Raw genomic sequence first — 20,391 nt, 5'->3', positions numbered from 1 at the left:
CCTGGGCTGCGCCGCTCCCGGCCCCGGTGCTGCGAGTAGCACAGCCCTGCTGATGCCGGCAGCGGGGAGAGGCCAGGCCGAACCGGGCCCTCCGCGGCAGCGGGAGCTCCGGGAGCCCAGCCGGCTGCCGCCACACTCCGCAGCCCCTCCTGCAGCGGCTCGCCCGGCGGCGCTGGCCCTCGTCACCCTCCTCAGCTTCGCCTCCCGCTTCCACCGCCTGGCGGAGCCGCCACACGTCTGGTACGGGCCGGGGCGGGGTCTGTGCCCGGGATCAACGGGCCTAGCCCGAGCCGGGCCAAGCCCGTTTGTGGGTGGGTGTCTGCCGCCTCTCCCTAGAACAGAGATCATCCAGCACGTCCCAGCTTCCAGCCTGCGCCCCGCTTCCCCGCCCCTGCCATGGCCAGCTGGGAAGACGATCGTGTTTACTGTAGGCAGGTGGTGGGGCGGGATCCAGGCGGTGAGGGCCGTGAAGAAGCATTGTGCTCTCTGGCCAGCCCGCTGCCGGCTTCGGCCTCGCTCCCGTTCCCGGCGCTGCTCTCAGGACGTGTTACAGGGGGAAGGCCCACTACTGAACAGGCATCTCTGGGGATCTGTGGATTGCAGGCTGACTTTTTAACACCCGTTACCACAGTTTGGAATCGAAAGGGTAGGCTAGAGATTGTGAAGTGCCAGTATCAAACCCTTTAAAAAGGACCCTGCCTTAAATATCTGAAGTACTACTCATGATTTCCCAGTGAATTTAGTGCACTGTCTCATTTCCAGTGTACGGCACATATCCTGAATGATGAAAAGCATAAGTAAGATGCTTCTTGGGTTTTTTACTGTCTTCATCATTATAGCAGCTTTTTTCATTTGTTTGTTTTTAGTTGGGATGAAACTCATTTTGGGAAGATGGGAAGTTACTACATTAATCGGACCTTCTTCTTTGATGTCCATCCCCCTTTAGGGAAGGTAAACTGCTCTTCTGTTACATGTCTTAGAATCTACAGGAATACGCTAACAAAAGTATTCCCCTTCTTGTTGAAGGGTATAATGAACACCAGTAGCACTCCTAACTGTTGTTGGTGTCATGGTAATCTGCATTCTGTAGCCAGAACCTCAACTTGCCTATTATCTTTTTAATGAAAATACTCTGAATATGGGAAAACAGAACAGTGTTGCGTGTTCAGTATTTGAAAGGCTTGAAATAAAATAATTTCATGGTTTGGAGGGGATGTGTCATAGAAGCCTGCAGTTCAAAGGAACCAAACAGTTCCCCATAGCTTATGTACAAGTGAGATTCTTACCCTGAAAAGGAAAGGACCTGAAAGAACCCTGAAAGCCTTGCCTTGCAATTCTGTAGTCAAAGAACTTGTTCTAGCAACAATGTGCAGTATTGATGAAGGTGTCTCCTGCCTTGTAAAGGTTATCTTCCTGTCAGGCTGAGCCTCCTTAAACTATAGGAATAGGGAGCTATGAGAGAATCTACAGAGACAGAATTGTCTTTGCTAAATCCTCCACCTGGTATTTCTCTTGAGCTTCATTCCTTATAGTCAGCAGCCAAAGTCTTGAGCCCTTCTGATCTTGCCTTTAGACAAAGGTCAATATGTATGTGTATGAATTCTGTACATAGACTCTTGTTTGAATTACGCGTCTGAATTAAGTATCTTCTTATCCTCTCTTATTCTCTGGGTGGAACTTGGCTTCTATAAAAATCTTGCCTGCTGCTGGCTTGGATATTCCTTCCTCCAGTGACATTTCCCTGACCAGTTTTTTTGACCTTTCCTCTTCAGATGCTGATTGGACTCGCTGGCTACCTTAGTGGATATGATGGTACATTTCCTTTCCAAAAGCCAGGGGACAGATATGAGCAGCACAACTACGTGGGAATGAGAGGGGTAAGGCTCTACAGGCTGGTGTCAAGCTGTTCAGCTCTCCTGTGCTTTTCAGTACAGAGTTTTATGTCATAAGAAGAGCTCTCCTGGATCAGAACAGAGGTCTTTTTAGCCTTGTGCCTTGTCTTTAAGCTCTTTGGAAAAGTGGTAGTGGTTGTATTGTGAATAACTCTTAATGTCTGGCTATGAGAGGCTAGACAGGTAAGAAAGTAAGGTGATTATTGAGGCTAACTCTTTTCTAATTAGTGGGACCACTCCTGAGTGTGACAGATATCTTGCCTGTTCTGCAAAGGGAACATTGCTGAACTTGGGCTTCTGTTCACTCTGTTGTGCCTGGCTGCTCTTCTGAGGGAAGCCAAGGATGTCAAAAAGCCAGGATCATCCACTGCCATCTGCAGTTGCCATCACCAGTGACACTGAGCTAGTAAGCTTATGGAGCAGGGGGGGAAATTCAGAGTGGTATTCTATCTGAAATCCTGACTGTACTGCTATCTAGGAAGACCAAGAGCTGTAAAACTGGCAGTGGATAGCACAAGCCAATAGAAGAAACAGTGGCCAATTGCTAGTGCCTAGAAAGAAGAAAAAAACCTGGAAAAGCGTATTTTCTTGGTGTAGTTACTGGGTCTCCAGCAATTTATGGTTCTAGATTTCCTTGAACCAAAGGTGGGAGAAGTGCTGGAACCAGACATTAAAGAGAACAGATTTTACTGTGATGCTGCTCTCTTTTGTTTTGATTTCTGTTCTTCCTCTTCTGACTATCCTTGGTCTCATTTGTGTAGGGGAGGTGATACTGGTCTGCTAAAGATGTAAGTTACGGGTGTATTTTGTTCTTAGATTTCATATTCTGGTATCTTGTTAGATTAAGTATGGGGGATGTGTAGTGCACCTACTTGACATATCTTTTTATAACTATGTGATGCATTCTAGTAAGAGAGTTGCTACTGACAGCTCTGCAGAACAGGCTAAGCAGCTGTCCTAATCTGAGCAGTATCTTTGTTCATTTGGCTTTTATCTGATGTTCTCAAGTGAGTCAGTTCAGCTACTGCAGCATCTCCTGTTGTTGGTATGAGTGGAAGATGAAGGAAGAGAAACGGGAGTAGTAATCACCCTGGGGAGGATTATAACTTCTTTCATTATCTTTTCCTGCAGTTCTGTGCTTTTCTTGGCTCCTGCCTGGTTCCATTGGTCTACCTCACAGTGCTGGAACTGTCAAAGTCACTGCCAGCAGCCTTACTCACAGCTTTCATCCTTATTTTTGGTAGGTATTCCTGCTACAGCAAAATTAAGCAGGTTAATTGTTAAGAAAATCTAATTTCTGCATTATCGTGTGTTACCTAGCCAGTGGATATTAGGGTTAACGAAAGAGGTTGCCAAAAGCAGAGTGATTCTGCTGTATGTATATGAAGCTTTTTAATTGATGGTCCCCTTGAGAATTTTACAACCTTTTTTAGTTCATAGGTACTTCTGTTATCTGAATGACCACAGCATTAGATTACATTTTGCCTCAATGCTATGAATTTTTGTAAGACAGACAGGAATGATTTTGCCCAGAAGTGAAATACTGATGTCTCGCATATGAATTATAGAGGTATTTAACAACATTACTGGGGAAGAGTTCACAGTAAGAAATGAATAAAGTTCCTTGTTGAATTGAGCCAGGTGGAGAAATTAACATTACAGGTGGAGAAACCCAGACTGGGTTTTGTGAGGACACATGGATACTGAGGCATGGAGACTTAAAATGCTCAAGTCATTATTTTTTTTTTTAATAGGTAACATCTGAAAAATGACTGTTCCTTTAGCATCTGCTGGCACCTTGCTGGTGCCTTAGTAGGTAGAGCATTGCTATCTGTAACACTTTCCAACTGAATGTGGAAGTTAGCAGCACTTCCCAAATGGTGTTTCATAGATACTGTTCTACCGTGTGTTTTTGTGAATTTTCTGTTTGTTTTGTTGGTGTTTTATGTTTTGTTGTTGTTGTTTGGGTTTTTTTTTGTATTTGTTACTCAAGTAGAAGTTGAAATATTCTGATCTGCTGCTGTTTCTAAAATTTCCTTTATTCCCCTTGTCCTCACTACGCTGAGGAAACTGGCTTTCTGCAATCCTGGATTCACTTTGGAACTACAAGCCTTTCTGACGTTGTGTATCTCTTTGCAGATACAGGCTGTATTACTTTGTCTCAGTATATTCTGCTGGATCCCATTCTAATGTTCTTCCTTATGGGAGCTGTTCTGAGTATGGTGAAATGTAACAGCTGTGCGGATAGGTAAGATAAAGATAATTTTGTTAAATTACGGGTACTCAGCTTTGTCACAGATGACGTATTAGGACATGTTTGCCACTTGGTAGTCTGGGTGAATTGCTGATAGGTGATCACTTCAGGAAATTTGGAGTTGAAAATGGCTTATGGTTGGGGAGAAGAATTTTAGCATGAGGATTTGTGAAACTAGGGAGAAAGTATCATGGCTGGGGTAAACTAAGAGAGATACATAGATTATTTTAGTGTGAAAGGAAATTTATAGAGCTGTGAATCTTGAAGATGAATGTTAAAGCTTTTTAAGGCTTGACTGGAAAGAAGGCTAGTGTAGAGTTTTGTAGGTCAGAGAAGAAGGAATGAAAGATGGATGTAACGTGTTCAAGGCTTTGGTCCTTAATGACAGAAAATATGAATTTGTTGTCTTGAACCAGTTGCTTTGTCTCCAGGCTAGAGAAACACAGCTTGTCTGTGACTGTAATCTTATAAGCACTTAGAAAATCTTGTTAGCTGAGGCAAGTAGTATAATTTATTTGGTTTAGAAGAATTGGTACCAAAAACTTGAGGAAAGTATAGCCAGAACATTTCTGAACAAAGTAGTCAAAATTGCTGAGGGTACTTGCTACAGACCAGTCCGGAGGGGAATGGTGATTTATAGGGTATGTCAAATGGCTTCTTTGTGGCTGGGCTGCACAGAGTAATTTCCCCATAATGCATTCAGAATTCAAAGACATAAAAGCTTAGCATATTGTGTTATGTATGAGCAATTTTTGTTTCATGAAATGCTCAAGAACTGATCACATCAATCTTGGTGTGACTGTGGAACACATGGCTGAAATACAGCCTGCAGTGTCATGTAGGGCCGTCCAAGGCCATCCTCATCTATAACACATACCCAAGGAAGTGCAAGCTCTGAGTTGTAGGGCAATGTTTGATCAGTTCTGTGTGCCTTAACCTGAACTTATTTCTCATATTTTGAGAGCTAATCCTGTTTTCAAACTAGTTGATTTTATGCAAGTTAAGCCAGCTGTAGCTATTGTGTTGCTTAGCAGGTCATGGGGATTTTGGCTAGTTGCAGTACAAACATCAAGGCATCAGGAGTCAGTAGGAAGAGGGTTTTAAATTTTACTGTAATATTTTTTCATCTTTTCTCTGTGGTTCAATTTTAGTTTAATTTTTAATTTGTTTGCTTTTTGCTTTGGGTAGATGTTTTCCACTATGGCCTTTCTGCTTTAGGGAAAGTAGTTACTCTTTTTCTCCTGTTGTCCCCCATGTCCTTAGCTTTCTGAGAGAATTAAGTTTACATTTTATGGAGCAGAAGTCCTGTTTCTGTTTTCAGACCTTCCACATGTCAGTCTTTCTTCACACTAGTATTTTAGCTTATACCTGGTGTCTGTGCTTTCTTCCTTAAAAGGAAGGTTTAGGGCTGCCTTCACAAGCCTGTATCTGAAGCCGGTGTCCTTGCATCATTCTAAAATGAATGAGAAACTTGTCTGTCTTTTCCTCATGGGCTCCTGAGAAGATGGAATGTAATTTTGCAGGGTAACTGATTTGCTGTTTATTTTCCTGATTGCAGATGCTGGTACGTGTAGTCATCAGTTACTCACTGAGTGTTCTATCTGTTCTGCAGGCCATTTTCTGCCTCCTGGTGGTTCTGGATGAGTCTCACTGGCATGAACCTTGCTGGAGCAATGGGGGTAAAGTTTGTGGGCCTTTTCGTAGTCCTCTTGGTTGGCCTGAACACAATGCATGACCTATGGGACTTGCTGGGGAACCTCAGCCTGTCACTGGTGAGTGTCAAAACCTTTTCTTTATGTTAAGGGTTTCTTTGTTTTGTTTGCTTTATGATTCCCCTAGTCTTTGACAGCCCTGTAACTAGCAGTACTCCGTCTGTACAAACAGGGCTATCTGAGGTGGGCGATGCTAATTAAAGATGAAGGTTATAATGGAAAAACTATTGCCATACATTTGAAAAAAAAACAAACCAAGAAAAACCACAACCCGAACATGCTTTAGCAGGGTATAATGTCATAAGAGCACAGCAAAAAAGTCATTTTTTTCCCCAGATAAACTATTTCCTTTCCAGTTGGATGAATTTTATTTCAGTCTAGGCTAAAAATGGTCATTGGGAATGGCTGTACAATGGCCCAAAGCAAGATGTTGTCCAGCACTGTTACCTGACCTTCTGAGGAGCACATGCTACCTGGCAGACAGCCATGTCATGCAGCACTGAGTTTGCATAAGCAGTGCAAGCTCTGGCTCTGCCTCATGAGAATATGGGGCATGGGCCGTATAGCAGTAGTGTGCTATAGTCTGTCATCAGTCATAGGAATGCTCTGTAACTTGCATTCTCCATAGCCAGTTCTGAGGATGAAAGCAGCTATAGCCTGCTTGATTTCACACACATGTAGTTCTTACAAGCTGTAAGTTTGCTAGTGTGTTTGAGTGCCTTGTTCTAATATTGCATTTTGTATTTTGGGACTGTGAAATCTGCTGTTTGGAGAAATACCTTTATGTTCCATTTGTTGTCTTGCAACCAGCAGGAAAATAAATTCTCCAAGCACATATTTTAAAAGATGTTCAGTTCTCCTCTTGTCTCAGCCTTTTCTGAAGCTTAAATTCTGTTTCTTTCACTTATGTTTTTTTTCCTGTTTGTCTCATAAACAGTGGGGGTACTGGGGGCTTCTATTGCCACTGTGTGATTTGTTTTCTCTGATTAATGTGAATCAATATGGGCTGCAAAGATGCAGTGTTCCAGCTCTGGAGAAGCACTTCTTGAGCAAAGTCAGTTAATTGCATTTGAAATTGAACAAATCCATCATGTCTAAGCTTTCTGCGAGCAGACAGCTGCACAGTGATTTCATCTGTGCTGCTGGCAGGAAAGGCAGCAAGCCCCTGAGTGTTAGAATATGTAAAGAAATTTACTCCAGAAGGTAGATGCTCTCTGAATAACTCTTTGGCAACCTTGGTGCTTGAGGAGAGGAAGAGAGGGGAAAAAAAGTGACGATTAAACCTCTGAAAGCCTGAATAACTTATCTCTGCATTTGTTAGAAAACTACTCATGATTATTTACGTGCAATGTTTTGGGGACTAATTTGGTTTCTAGAATGCTCAGCTTATCTTGGTCCACTGTTCTGTTTTGCTCTATGCTTTCAGTTGCATTCTCTTTTTTGATTTTGCATTGAAGTCTGTAGTTAGAGAAAAACTTTTCACAAAGATTGAAACATATTGTGGTTGTTTTGACCAGGGAACTGGAGATTAGTTCATGTGCCTCTCCTCTGCATAAATTTGGTTAAGTACCATCAGTCATTATTTTGCCAAATGCTCAGTGGTTATTAAGTTCTGCTGAAGTACTTGAGCTGAGAAGCTGTTTATTTTGTTGACTTCAGTGAGTTCTTAGTTTTGTAATGTGTTTAGCTTTTTTCCCATTACTCCTGAAATTTTTGGATCTAGTATTGAGGGGTGGCAAATGATTAGCTTAATGATAGGATGATAGGTAACATGTAAAAAAATATTGAGGATAGCAAATACATTTGCCTTCATCTGCTTTGAAGTTGCATATGGACATGTAGCAAAAATTTTTAGTATTTAACTGTTTTCTTCTCCCACATGTTTCTTGGGCATTTGTGTACAAACCACCTTTCTAGGTGATTTAAATAAAATACTCTGCTTTCATGTTGAGGCAGGTGAAACACAGGTTTTGCTGCTGACTTCTGACTGAGCAACAACAGTGTGAAGGTGTGTGCCAGTGATAAATTAAGGTCCTTGTTTTCAAAATATTGCCAATGGGAGATATGGGAGCTGCTCAACCTCCTTTGCCAAAGTTACGAATGGTCAGCACTTTGGAAAGTTAAAAGCTGCTATTGCCTTTTTTTGTCTTCTTCCCAAGACCCTGAAATTTCAAGGCACCACACCTTCAGCTTCTGAAGATGTGTAGCAAAGTCTGCCTAAGCTTTTACCTCTTTCTAGGCCTTTTTGAGGTAATTCTGCAACCTGCTGAGCTTGCTTGCATGGCAGACTATAGGACCACTATTAGAGTACTGTGAAATAAGGAGTGGAGTTGTTTCTGCAGCTTCACTGTTTGATCCAGGTTGTGTTTGTTACAGGTCACGTTTGGGAAGCATTTACTGGCTCGTGTACTCTGCCTCATCCTGCTCCCGCTTGTCCTCTACGCGGCTATGTTTGCTGTTCATTTTACAGTGTTAAATAAAAGGTATTTCACAATGTTTTCTCCAGAAGAAGAATCACTTGTCTTTGCTTCGAATTAAAGGCTATTCATTATGGAGTTCTCTGCTTTTAGTGTCAGAATCACAGCCACAAGCTGTGTCTGTTTAATTCCCTACCCAAACTCTTGCATTGTTCTTACAGAAAGGCTCTGGCCAAGCTGGCAGTGAAACTGAATTTGAGCTTGAGACTTTCTGAAACACCAAGCAAGAATTCTAACCAAACTCTCTGTCTCCTTCTTTTCCTCCTCTCTTTCTTGGACCTGAAAATGTCTCAATTCCATTCCATTCTCTCTTTTTTTTTTTTTTTTAATTTCTTTTTTTTTTCTGTTTTGTAATTAAAAAAAAAAAAAAGTCGCTGCATTCCTGAAAAATCCTTTGGTTGTGGTTAAAAAAGTAAGTCTGAATGTGCCCAAAGGGAGGAAGGGAGAACTCTTCTCTGAATGCTTGCAACCAGGGGATTCTTTTTATGTGGGAAGAGCACAACAGCTAGTAAAATTGCCAATATTTTTCCATATGCCAGCATTAAGAGATGAGGTGAATAAGTGTTTAACCATAAAAAAGGATTATAAAAATAAACCTCTTTTTTTCAGTCTAAGTCAACTGGTCTACCACTAACTTTTTAGCAGAAATGACACTTAAGGAGCCACAAAGAGAGGCTTTGTTACATCTAAGCTGCTAGTGGGTCAGTTTACTTGTCATAAGAACACCTCCAGAGATAATTGATGGTGCTTTGTGCAGGGTCAGTGTGTACATTTTTGTGACCTCAAGTCTTTGCAGTTCTGGGCAATTTCCTGCAAGACTGTATCTGCTGTGATTCACAGTATTTGAGATGTGTGCATCTAAGGGAGATGCAGTCATTCTTCTCCTGATGCCATATCTGGTTTTATTGTTTTCCTTCTGTAAAAACAATTTGTTCACACATGACAGAACTTTGTATGCCTGTTTTCAGACTGAATTGTTAACATTCTTTGCTCTCTTTTGCAGTGGTCCTGGGGATGGTTTCTTCAGTTCAGCGTTTCAGTCCCAGCTGATTGGGAACAATCTTCATAATATCTCCGTTCCAGAGCGTGAGTATCCAAAAGAAGAAACCACTGAATGTTGTCAATGTAGGGGGGGGATTAAATAAAACCATCATCTCCTGTGACTCAGTGCAGGACAGTGCAGATTATGCCTTCCTGGTCAGATCCATGCTGCTCTTCCATGCAGTTTTACTTATAAACAGAAAAGAAAAAGGCTGAAAAGAACACCGTGTTTAGTACGTGGTCACTACCTGTTTCATCATATTCCTTCTAGAGGGAAAGATGCCATTTTAAAGGATTTGAATTTTGTGTGCATGCGTCTTGTTAGTTTTTGGCTTTTATGTTGCTTGAGACAACAAAAAGATCTGTCCTGTTCATCTTAGGTTTGTAGGTGGTCAGATGTGGGATTTTTTTCCAAAATATGCGTTAATGAAAAGATGAAAACTCTCAACTCCTTAATGACACAGCGTGCTCCTGGTTCAGCAGTGCTGTATTCAGCAGGCATATGAATTTAGGGGAAGGATGGCTCTGTGGTTGTCTGATCCTCAGGTTGGCTAGGGACTATTGAACAAACTTTAATATGGTTTAGCTTTCTCATTACTTCAGTTTTTCTCTGACTGTTCGCTGCTCCAGAGCTGCTAGTGGGAGAGCATTCTCCAGCACTATTCTCTCGCTTGTGCTGGGAGGCTATGTAGGAAGGTGTTTTAAGCTAGGGTATCAGCTCTGCTATCTGATAGCTGAGCTTGCCTCCCTTTCCTCTTGTGTTGCATGCAAAAGAAGTAGAGCTTGTTTATTAAAACTAGGTGGGAGAATTTTAAGTGTTTCAGCCAAGTGTTATGTAACGGTTTTACTGAATTGTGGTTGAGAATGGAAGATAAGCTTGCAATGATCTGTGTGGAGTAAGTGTCAAACAGGAAACAGGCTTTCATCAAAACAAAACAGGAGAATGCATGCCTAGTTGGAGCACTGCAGACTAGCTGGGGAAGATATTTGTAGGAGAGGTGCCATGCCTTCTTTCTTCCTTCCCTTGTAGACTTGGCATATGGATCTGTGGTCACGTTGAAGAACCTCCGAATGGCAGGGGGATACCTTCACTCCCACTGGCACCTCTACCCAGAGGGTATTGGGGCCCGCCAGCAGCAGGTTAGTGTGCTGTGGTAGCATTGCCTCTTGACTGCAGTCACTGTAGTCAATGGTTGTAGCTCCCTTCCACTGCCCATGTTGTTCAGGGTTGTTGTGACAGGACCTATGTATTTACTCAGCATCTGTTACCCTCTCAGTGTCACAGCTGTGCACTTGGCTTGGAAGTCTAAGTAAAAAGGATGCTAGAAGAGAGCCTACCACATTGCACTGCAGAGGTGACTTAAAGTAACAAGGCTTTGTTGTTGTAGCAAGATCCATAGGTTGAGGCGAGAGGACTTAAAAATAATTCTCCATACTGAAAGTGCTGTTGCTACCTCAAAGAAGGCTGTAAAACTTATGTTTAAAACAGAATTAATTTATCGTAGGTTTCAATGCTGTGTTGTAAAAGCAACAGGACTGCTGTATGTTGTTTCACTCCTGCCACTGGCCTCTGTGACCTTACGTGAATTACTGTCCTTTTGTGCTGTGCTTTCTTCATCCATTGACAAAGAATCTGTAAGGCTTTACTCATTAAATTAGAGCTTCTGATTAAATGATTAAGCAGTAAATCAAAGTAAAAATCAGAAATCATATAACTATTGCTAATTAAGTAGTACAAATTTTATATTAATTTCTTATTTTTGTCTATCACCATCAAGCTTCACAAATCTTTGTAGTTTCTGCAGCTTTCCCAAGATATATTTTGCAGTTTGCATGTTAGTGTCTAAAAATTGTTCTGAGCTCCTTGAAAGAAAGTTGCTAGAGGAAAGCAAGTGTTTAACTCCTTTCAGTCACTGTGATGAGAAAGAAGTTTCCAGAAATTAAAACTTTGTCTCAATATTCTTTTCCTGCTGTCCTTCCCAAACAAAAGTTCTAATACTCTCATGTGACATTGACATTTATTACCATAGATGGAGATGTCATACCAAAACTAGCTCAAAGATAGACAGAATTCAAGTGCAGAGCATGCTTTATGATACTAAAAGCAGGGAAGGGGGTATTTGAAGAGAATGCTGATGGGAGTTTCCTGCAGGGTAAGTGAGAAAGGGTGGAGATTTTCCCCCCCTGTGCCATGGAGGCAGGACAACAGAAGGGAACTATGAGAGTCTGGGGGCTGTGGAGAAGGGAAGTGAGCTCATAACTTAGAGGAGATTTAGGGAGTAAAATATGGAGACTGTAATAAAACTGCTTTCTCCTTTGTCTCCTTTCCTGATGATAAAACCTCAAGGTATGAGGTTCCACCTCTAGTTCTCCCTTTTTCCCCACCCTCAGACACTTGTGTATGTTCTGTGTCTCACTGGGCCATCTGCTTCCACCTCAGTGGGGGACACAGATCTGAGCCTAGGCTAGGGTCTCACAGAACAGGCCTTGTTGCTGCTGGAAAAGGAGAGTGAGCAAGGTGAGCACAGTTCCCCTTGCTTCTCAGGAAGGCTGCCCTTGGGAGGAGCATCCTGGGGCCAGATGGTTTCCACTGCCCATGGTAGCAGTAAGAGCAGTTACTCTGTGTGAGGCTGAGTAGGTCAGTAAGGATAAGCTGGGTAGTATGTGTGGCTTTAACAGCTGGTCCCAAATTCCTTCTTGCCTTGCCTGTACCTTTTGGCAGAAGTTGTCACAGGCAGCCTGTTGTCTTACATCTCTACCAGTGACAGCTGTCTGCAAAGCCAGTGCTGTTTCAGTTTTCTCGTTCTGGTATTGGTCAGTGACTATTCAGAAAGTTCAGGTTTGGATATTGTGTTGTAGAAGGAGCCTCTGAAGTAGTGTGAGAGGAGGTCAAGCTAAATGGTTGGAGGCTGGTACCTGTGATGCATGTGAACCACCATTAAGCATAAGGGGCTATACACTGAGTAAAAGGTATGATCTGGGTTAAGGATTGGCCTTTCTAGGGGGCACTGTCATAAAAGTAACACCAGGCTTTCTATGTTATTGGTGCATTTATTTGGGACTTCAGTTTGCTGGTGAGTGTGTGTTTGCCATCACCACCTTTTTTCTTGTTTGGTAAAATAATACATCATGTGGTTTCAGGTCACTGCCTACTTACATAAAGATTTGAATAACCTCTGGATTATAAAGAAACATGATTCAGACACAGGTAACAAATGCCAGTAAAGTGCCTTTTATAACTGCTGCTTCAGTTTTCACTTAAATATTCAGAGTTCCCTCCAGTGCAAAGTATCCTTCATGGATATGAGGGGCAGAGGAGAAAGAACAAGGGAAATACGGTTCCATCTTGACAGTTGCTGGTTTTATCTATTGTATTTTGTGCAGCCAAAGTAAATAAGATTTTCTTAGCTAAAGGTTGTGTTAACAACTTTTCACCTAGGTAAGGCTGCAGATAACAGAGGAAATTATTCTGAACTTGGTTAATATTTTGTGGAATCTGTTATTGTGGCTGTGGGTCTTAGAGAATTCTGATACATTATGTTTAACTGATTTGTATGAATGCTTGCTTGAGGCAAGATAATATTAATGAATATGAAGATCTATGGTTTGCACGTATCTGTTGTTTTAGAATATTACATAGTATAGCTGAGGCATGTTTAGCAGAGTTTCCTTTCTTTACCTGCAGCATGTGCATATAAAACCAAGAACTGGCTAAACAATAAAAAATGCAGATAACTTAGATAAAACATAATCAGAATCAGTGTTGCAAGAGTAATTTTATAGTTCATGGACTATATGTGTGTATATATATATAGTTTATTTTTTTGTATGTGCTATCCTGACCAGGCATCCTCTTTACGGGCAGTATGTGCTGCCTGGGGCCATGTTCTTTGGAGCAGCATTCTTTAAAACTAGAGCAGTGGTTTACACCAGGCTTACAGAGTCGACACAGATTTGTTTGCCTTGTATTGTCTGCCTGAGGCATGAGAATTCCTAAGAAACTTTGTAAGATCCTGATATGTTTGTCAGTGCATTGATATGATAAGGTTGCCTTCCTTCAGCAGATCTGTCAGACCCCTCGATCCCTGTGGAGTTTGTGAGGCATGGAGATATTGTTCGTCTGGAACATAAAGAGTAAGGATGATTTCTGGGTTTCAAGGATATTGCATGATTGAACAGAATTGGTGGGAGACTTTTTCTGCTGGAGACTACATTGTTAGGCCAGCACAAGCAGGATGTGTGGCAGAGGTGTCTGTATTTCCACATTTCCAGTGTTTGGTTTGTGGAGTTTTTCTTCTGTGGTTTGTGCTTTGAAAGGTGTCTGTCAAGTGGAAAACTTTCATCAGAACCACACAACTTCATTAAAAATACCTTCCTGAGCAGAAAAGGGATTTGTTCAGCTGTGTGAGGTGCCATATTAAGGGTAACTCTTCTACAAAGAAGCAATTTCAAAAACCGTATTGTTTTGCTTGTTTCCACTCTCTAAGTTTTCTAGTGTGGGGTTTTTTGTCAGCATACTGCAAGTATCCTGTCCTATGTGTATAGGCAGTATCCAGTGAAACACTTGGAACAAGAATGTCAGCTGGTGTCTTCCCTCTCTGTAGTATAGAATCATAGAATCAACTAGGTTGGAAAAGACCTTTAAGATCATCAAGTAGGGAGTTCCTGAGAGGAAGCAGTGTAACCCTGGTGACTTGGTATTTAATCTTAATCTGACTAATGTCACTGAGCCACAATGCCCTGTGCTGTTGCAGCTTTGATTTCTTAATGGGAGGTCTAAACTTGTCAGCCTGGAAATACTGTATTTGGTATCGTGTGTTCACAAATCATTGCTTAGATTTCCCAAGTGATTTTAAGAGTTTAAAAAAAAAAAAAAAGTCTTGAAAAAAGTCTTGAATTGTGGAGTATACTATCAAGTAATTGATAATGAAGATGATAAAATCTTGATTAGGCAATACTGGTTACTTCCTGTTGACGCCTCCAGATTGGAAGGTGGAATTGTGGTGCTGCGGAAAAGATCCGGCAGATAGCGCTCGTCCCCTTGTGTGTGAGCCTTCTCCAGCATGGGCAGAGGGTGTCTGTGCCCATGAGGCCGGGCTGGATGCTGCTGCACTCGTGATGATGGGGGTCCGCTGTTTGAGTGGTTTTATTAGGTTTTATTAGGACCAGGGTATGGCCAGGTCTTTCTGGCTGCCTCACTTAGCGGTCCTGGTTAGGATGGGAAGCTGTTTGTCTGCACCATGTACAGCTGGTGCTAATGGGGGCCATTGATTCCCCCCTCAGTAGATCTGTGCCCAAGTCATAAAATCTTTCCCCTCAAAAGTAAAATCCATAATCAAGAGAGGTCAGGGTCTGGCGTTGCTTCTTGCAAGAAGTCCCATTTTTACTCTTCATTTAAAAAAAAAAAACAACACCAAAAACCCAAACAAAAGAAACAACCCACCCCCAAAACAAAACCCAAAAAACCCTAGCAATGGCTTTTCCACTCAAAGGTAGTGGATTATTGCTTGAGGGTTGGATTTATTCATGCTGTCTTCCTTTTCGAGCCCTGCCCAGTGTAGCAGAAGTTCAGAGTTGCGTGGTGGGAAGCAGCAGATTCACTTTGTGGACCCCATTGCTGTTAAGGCTGCATCCTGCCCTGCCCTAGGCTGGAATTTGGTGGTCAAAGCACCAACAGCTCTCTGAATGGCTCAAACCAGAGTTCTTGTCACAAATTGACTGAGATGTAAAAGCAAAACAAGGTTTGACTTTTAACTTTGTTTCAGAACTTCTAGAAATCTTCACAGTCACCAGCATGAGGCTCCCCTGACAAGGAAGCATTTTCAGGTCACTGCCTATGGAATAGTAAGTGAATGGCAAAATAAAACAAAAGCTTCTTTTGGGGAAAGTTCATACCAGGCCAAGAGGTTTTATTCTTTGTCTTTTAGTTTGTTAGCTAAGGTGATAATGTACATTAATGTAATTATGTCATGTACATTAATGATAGTGTACTGTACTGGAGAAAAAACTGATTTAGTATGAAATAACTTCTCATATTTAAGGTCTATGTAATGTGAACACAGACAAGAAAATAATTTAAGCTTTTACTGCCAGTTGAGCTTTGGCAGTATTCAGCTCCTGAAATGCCAAGCTGAGCAACCTTGAAGTTGCTCTGACAAGTATTATTTTATGTATTTGGCCTTGTCACATAGACAAGTGCCTTTTTTTTGACAGAATGGTGACAGAATTTTGAATCACAAAAATGAAATCTGCTTTGAGGGTTGAATTTCTAACTGCAAGAGGTTGTTGCCTGAACCCCTTTTGTGAAGCTGCCAAGTTAGCCCTGTTTAAAATGTAACTTTGAGCCACAGTCAAGGATGAATTGGAAGCAAAAATATTTAAGGTTGGCAAGATAAAGATGTATTTGTGAGTGGTTGCTCATGTCTAGAATCATCTCTTCCTGATGGGGAATCTCTTCTGTGAAGTCTGAGCGAGGGTAGCCTGGACTCCTTTGTTTAGCTTTGCCACCATAAGAATTTCAGCAGTTCTTGTTTGCAGTGTTTCAATCACATACGTCTTTTAGTTGGTGTTTTTGGTGTTTTGTTTTGTTTTTGTGGGTTTTTTTTTTTGATGGGGTTTGTTTTGTTTTGTTTGTTTCTCCTATGGCATTTTTGCATGATAGAACGGAACAGGAGACTCCAATGATTTTTGGCGGATTGAAGTGGTAGGCAGAAAGGCTGAGAAGCTGATCAGAGTACTACGGAGTCAAGTCCGGCTAACCCATGTGGCCACGGGATGTATATTGGGCTCTTCTGGAAAGATTCTGCCGAAATGGTAAACGGCTTGTAATCTCCCTCCACCCCTAGAAGGCCTTAAGCTGACATGTTCCTTTGCTCAATAGCACTTTTAAACTAAGCAATAACCATATTTCCTCAATTTTTTTTTGTCTTTAAAACAATAAAAAAGTAACTAGCAGGTACTACAAATATAACCAGAGGAGAAGATCTGAGTTAGGGTTATGCAGTTTGTTACAGTGGAAGGTATAGAGCTCTGAAAAATAATATCCCTTAAATCCAGGAGGGGATAACAGATGTGTTCAAGGCCCATTTTATCCTTGGGGTTCACAAAAATTGCTGGAAACTGGGGCAACTGATGCTGTTCCATACCAGAATCTTACAAATTTCTTTTTATTGGTATTCATTTATTTTGTGGTTGGAAGAGTTTCTGCCATTTTTGCATGCAACATCTGAAGCGGGGGCAGCGGTAACAAGCTGATATGAGCAGGGGTCAGGATTTAGTATGTCCTTGAATTATATATTTTCATCATTAAAATGAAGTATATGCAGAGACATCCAGACTAATGCCAAGCAAGCTGGTGTATCCGCAAAATCGTACTGTGTGGGATGGTAACACAGGTCCTAAAGCAGCAGGCTGTGCTGTCATGTTGCTTCTGTTTCCAGAGCAGCCTCTATTACTGCTAGCTTAGGTTTCCCTTCACTGTGTTATGGTAAAAAGGGCTTCTAAGGAATCCTGTGGATGCTGAATCATAGTGAGCATGGGCAGATACCTGTGGTGACTGCCTGGCCAGGACTGCAAGTGCCATTTAGGCTTTATCAGTAACACTGGGGTCATGCGTAAATAATGTGATTTTTATTTTTTTTTTAAATAAATGGCTTCTTCTGTCAACAGCATTCAAAAAAGTGGGGATTTTTTTCCCCTAACACAAACTTACCCTGTGAATGGAAGTTATTGCCGCAAAATATTGGTGACATTAAAAGCTGAGGGGGGAAAAGTACTTGTTAACTGCAAAGAAGGATGGGTAGAGTATACTGGATTTTTATATATTTTTTAGGAATTTAAAGGGTAGTAATAGCTGTCGTTCAGAGAATGAAATGGTGATTAATGAATGGAATTAATTAAGTAGTGGAGTTAAGTCTGCTATGTGGTGATTGGTAGAAAATTCCTTATTAAGCTATTACATTACTGTGGAATTTGATGCACTTTCTCCCAAAGTTTTCTATGTAAGGTGCTAGAAATAGAGTGACAGACTAAATGAGCAGTTGGTGGGATCCTCTAAAGTCATTCTTTTGTTTCTGTAATGCAGTTGCTGTAGGCATGGATTGACTTAATGATGGTCTCTTTCTTCCGGAGAGACTGTAAGGATTGGCTTGATATAGTTTCTAGTTGTCAATGTGCATCATCTTCAAAAGTTGCATTAGTTATGTATAGGCATAGGTTTGGGGTTTAGTTTCTATGCCCAAAGTTAGTTACAAATGTGGTTCACATATTTGGTAGCATTTTGATGCTGGCTGCCTTGCAAATCTGGTTTGTTTTCTACATAGTGCTTAGAGCATGTAAGAGTGCAGCTGCTGAGGTTGAGTGGTATGGTAGGTGTTGTGGGAAAGTATAAAGGTAAATGGGGAGAAAATCAGACATGAGCTGGAAGTATGGAATGATCATTTGTAGGATGGTGGCTAACTCTTTTGCTGTTCCTCAGGGGTTGGGAACAATTGGAAGTCACCTGCACACCATACTTGAAGGAGACTCCCAATTCCCTCTGGAACTTTGAAGATCATATTAACCCTAAGTGTAAGTCATTTTTTTCCTTTTCATTTGAGAGTGTGTCTTGGCTTGTTGTTAAAGAAAGGGATGAGCTATCAGATGGCAAGAACTGACATTCACTGTTGGTATTTGTGTTTCTTTCCTGAATCAGGCATGATCTTGCTGAACTTGGGCCATTTGTTCAGAGATGCATAGCTTTTCTCCACTTGACTGTTTGTACTGTAAGCTGGTGATAACGCTTTAAATGTAGTCGAAGTGTTAAAACTTCTTAAAGGATTTTGAGGTCTTCATGGGTAACAAAAGTGCGTAATTTTATGGGCACTGCAGTAGAGGCTGTTATTAACATAATATTAACATATTATTAACATAATTTATTGGGAATTATTGTGATCAATATACAAATATCATACATACTTTGATTATTTTTTTTTTCTTAAAAGCTGAGATCCACCTTGTTCTGTCCTTCCCTCTCTTACTGGAGGCATGCTAAATAATGACTTTGCAGTACCATCAAGAAATGAATAGAAGTGTGACAGAGAACCAGATTTGCCAGTAACGACAGATGGGCCTTGTATCCTCATCCAGGAGTTAAATATGTGTCACAGCCTCATTTGGCCTGAATAATTTGGTACAATTTTCATCCCATGAATTGCAGATGACTTGGGCTGAGTTATTAAAAAAACTAATGTTCTTCAACCTTTCAGAGCAACTGTATGCAAACCAAAGGAGAGAAATCCTGGACTGTTGACTTGGTAGAATTTTCTTTTTGAATGCATTTTACATTCCCATACTCATGGCTCATTTACAGATAAACAGCAGCTTACGAACAATATGTCTCTGATTTCAGCTAGAAATACAAATCTGTTAATTTCATGGACTTTTATCTATTTCTCTTGCTCCTGAAAGTAAAGGAAATCTAGGAGTACATCAGTTATGAAATTCACTGGGGGATACTTTTGACTGCAAGCCTCTGTGTTTAGAATATGAATGAATTGCGCAGGGAATTAAAAAAGGTGCTAGAAGCAGATTTGTCACAGGAGGAGAGAGTTCAGTTTATTATGAAACAGGCAAATAAAAGTAAACCATACAGACTTCTAATCTATTTTTATCTCTTTTTCTGAAGTGCCCAATATCAGCCTGGATGTTTTGAAGCCCTCTTTTGCAGAAATTCTGCTAGAAACCCATATGGTTATGATCCAGGTAGGGTATCATTAATTCTAGATTATTACTTTTCTCCTTCTTTTATCTTTCATCAGAAAGAAATAGCATTTTCTGAGATATCTGGGTGACAGCTGCAGGCTAGGCCAGAATTTACATGCCTCAGCAACCTACATGTATTTATGCTTAGAAAAAGGGATGGTCTTTCAGCTAAATCTTCCAAAAGTTTGGTAGCCTTGGGCTTGATGCCTGGCTGTGCTGTTAGTATGATCTAGCTGCTGCCTATTTATGTAATCCCTCCACTGCTGAAATTCAGTTCTGTAAAGGAGAGTTGGAAATTTTCCTTACATTATTGGAAGGTTTTAAAGTTAAATTAATATTTGCGAGGCAGGAGGATATTCCTGTGGTCAGTTAGAAAAATGAGCTAAACAGACAGGAGAACAATAAATGTTTGGGTTGAAAATTGAATTTTATTTTTTTTTTAAGTTCATCAAGGTGCTGTCTTTTCTGCTTTCCTCTTCCCTGTTTATCCCTGAGTATTAAAAAAAAAAAAAGAAAAAAAAGCTGGGTTTAATATTTTTGAGGTGGACTGCTGTTGCACTCTTTCTCTATGATTGTTCTTTGTGCCCTTGGCCACAGCCCTTCTGCTTCCAGCTTTCTATCCTTTATCTGAAAAATGAGAAATTACTATTTTGAGAAAGGAGTTTAAGGTTTTATTTGCTACTGTTTGTAAAGCTCTTTTCAGATTCCTAAGAGAAAGAAGGTAGTCAAGCAAATTATTATTAATGCTTAACATTTCCATGGCAACCTGTGATAATGCTGTCTCAGGTAAGGAAGCACCTGCATGAGTTTCCATGGAGATAATCTTTCTGAGGCCTTTTTTTCAGAGTGGAGGGAAACCTATCGAAGTAGTCTCTTAATGAACAAAGGTCTTGCTTATGCAACATGTGTCCTCAGTGACAGAAAAGCTGAAGAAGATAAATGAGAGAATGCTTCCTCTAATGGTACCCAAAGAACATTTTCACTTGCACAGTAATATTAAAACATTCACTGTGCTCATTGTGGCCATCTCTGGAAGGTGATGTGTTTTTGTAGTCAGAAAACAGCCTTTACTCAGGAAGAGTATTCATGTATGTTTGTGTACCCAGGCATTTCTGGGCAGGCTTTGCAGCATAACTGCCTGCTCATTTGAATTTTATCTTGACTTACCTGTAGGGAAATACTGCCCTCAAACCAAAGGACAATGAAGTTACATCCAAACCTTGGCACTGGCCCATCAACTACCAGGTATATTGATCAGTCCACCTTTCTTTATG

At 41.0% G+C, this 20,391-nt stretch overlaps 1 protein-coding gene across 4 annotated transcripts in view; it reads left to right on the top strand.

The window, feature by feature from the left end:
• POMT2 (protein O-mannosyltransferase 2) overlaps nt 1-20,391 on the top strand; it is a 29,613-nt gene that overhangs the window by 3,137 nt on the left and 6,085 nt on the right. For 2 of the 4 annotated variants that reach the window (XR_009745152.1, XM_061463669.1), the window contains exons 1-16: nt 53-240; nt 867-951; nt 1,773-1,877; nt 3,024-3,132; nt 4,032-4,140; nt 5,759-5,918; nt 8,235-8,341; nt 9,339-9,421; nt 10,407-10,516; nt 12,518-12,584; nt 13,438-13,510; nt 15,142-15,220; nt 16,038-16,189; nt 17,853-17,944; nt 19,041-19,117; nt 20,291-20,362. Coding sequence is in view for 3 of the 4 variants with exons in the window: in XM_061463669.1 (XP_061319653.1) it covers nt 53-240; nt 867-951; nt 1,773-1,877; nt 3,024-3,132; nt 4,032-4,140; nt 5,759-5,918; nt 8,235-8,341; nt 9,339-9,421; nt 10,407-10,516; nt 12,518-12,584; nt 13,438-13,510; nt 15,142-15,220; nt 16,038-16,189; nt 17,853-17,944; nt 19,041-19,117; nt 20,291-20,362 (1,668 nt within the window). In the remaining variant the exon portion in view is untranslated. Of the gene's footprint in view, nt 1-52; nt 241-866; nt 952-1,772; nt 1,878-3,023; nt 3,133-4,031; nt 4,141-5,758; nt 5,919-8,234; nt 8,342-9,338; nt 9,422-10,406; nt 10,517-12,517; nt 12,585-13,437; nt 13,511-15,141; nt 15,221-16,037; nt 16,190-17,852; nt 17,945-19,040; nt 19,118-20,290; nt 20,363-20,391 lie in introns of those variants that run through there. The other 2 variants (XM_061463668.1, XM_061463670.1) reach the window with 2 other exon arrangements.

The sequence above is a fragment of the Pezoporus flaviventris genome, unplaced genomic scaffold (assembly GCF_033815535.1).
Source record: "Pezoporus flaviventris isolate CSIRO_AGI_PZ_B2104156 unplaced genomic scaffold, CSIRO_AGI_Pfla_v1 ptg000036l, whole genome shotgun sequence".
Taxonomy (NCBI): Eukaryota; Metazoa; Chordata; class Aves; order Psittaciformes; family Psittacidae; genus Pezoporus; species Pezoporus flaviventris.
The sequence above is the reverse complement of the archived record's forward strand: the minus strand, read 5'-3'. Positions and strand labels throughout refer to the sequence as shown.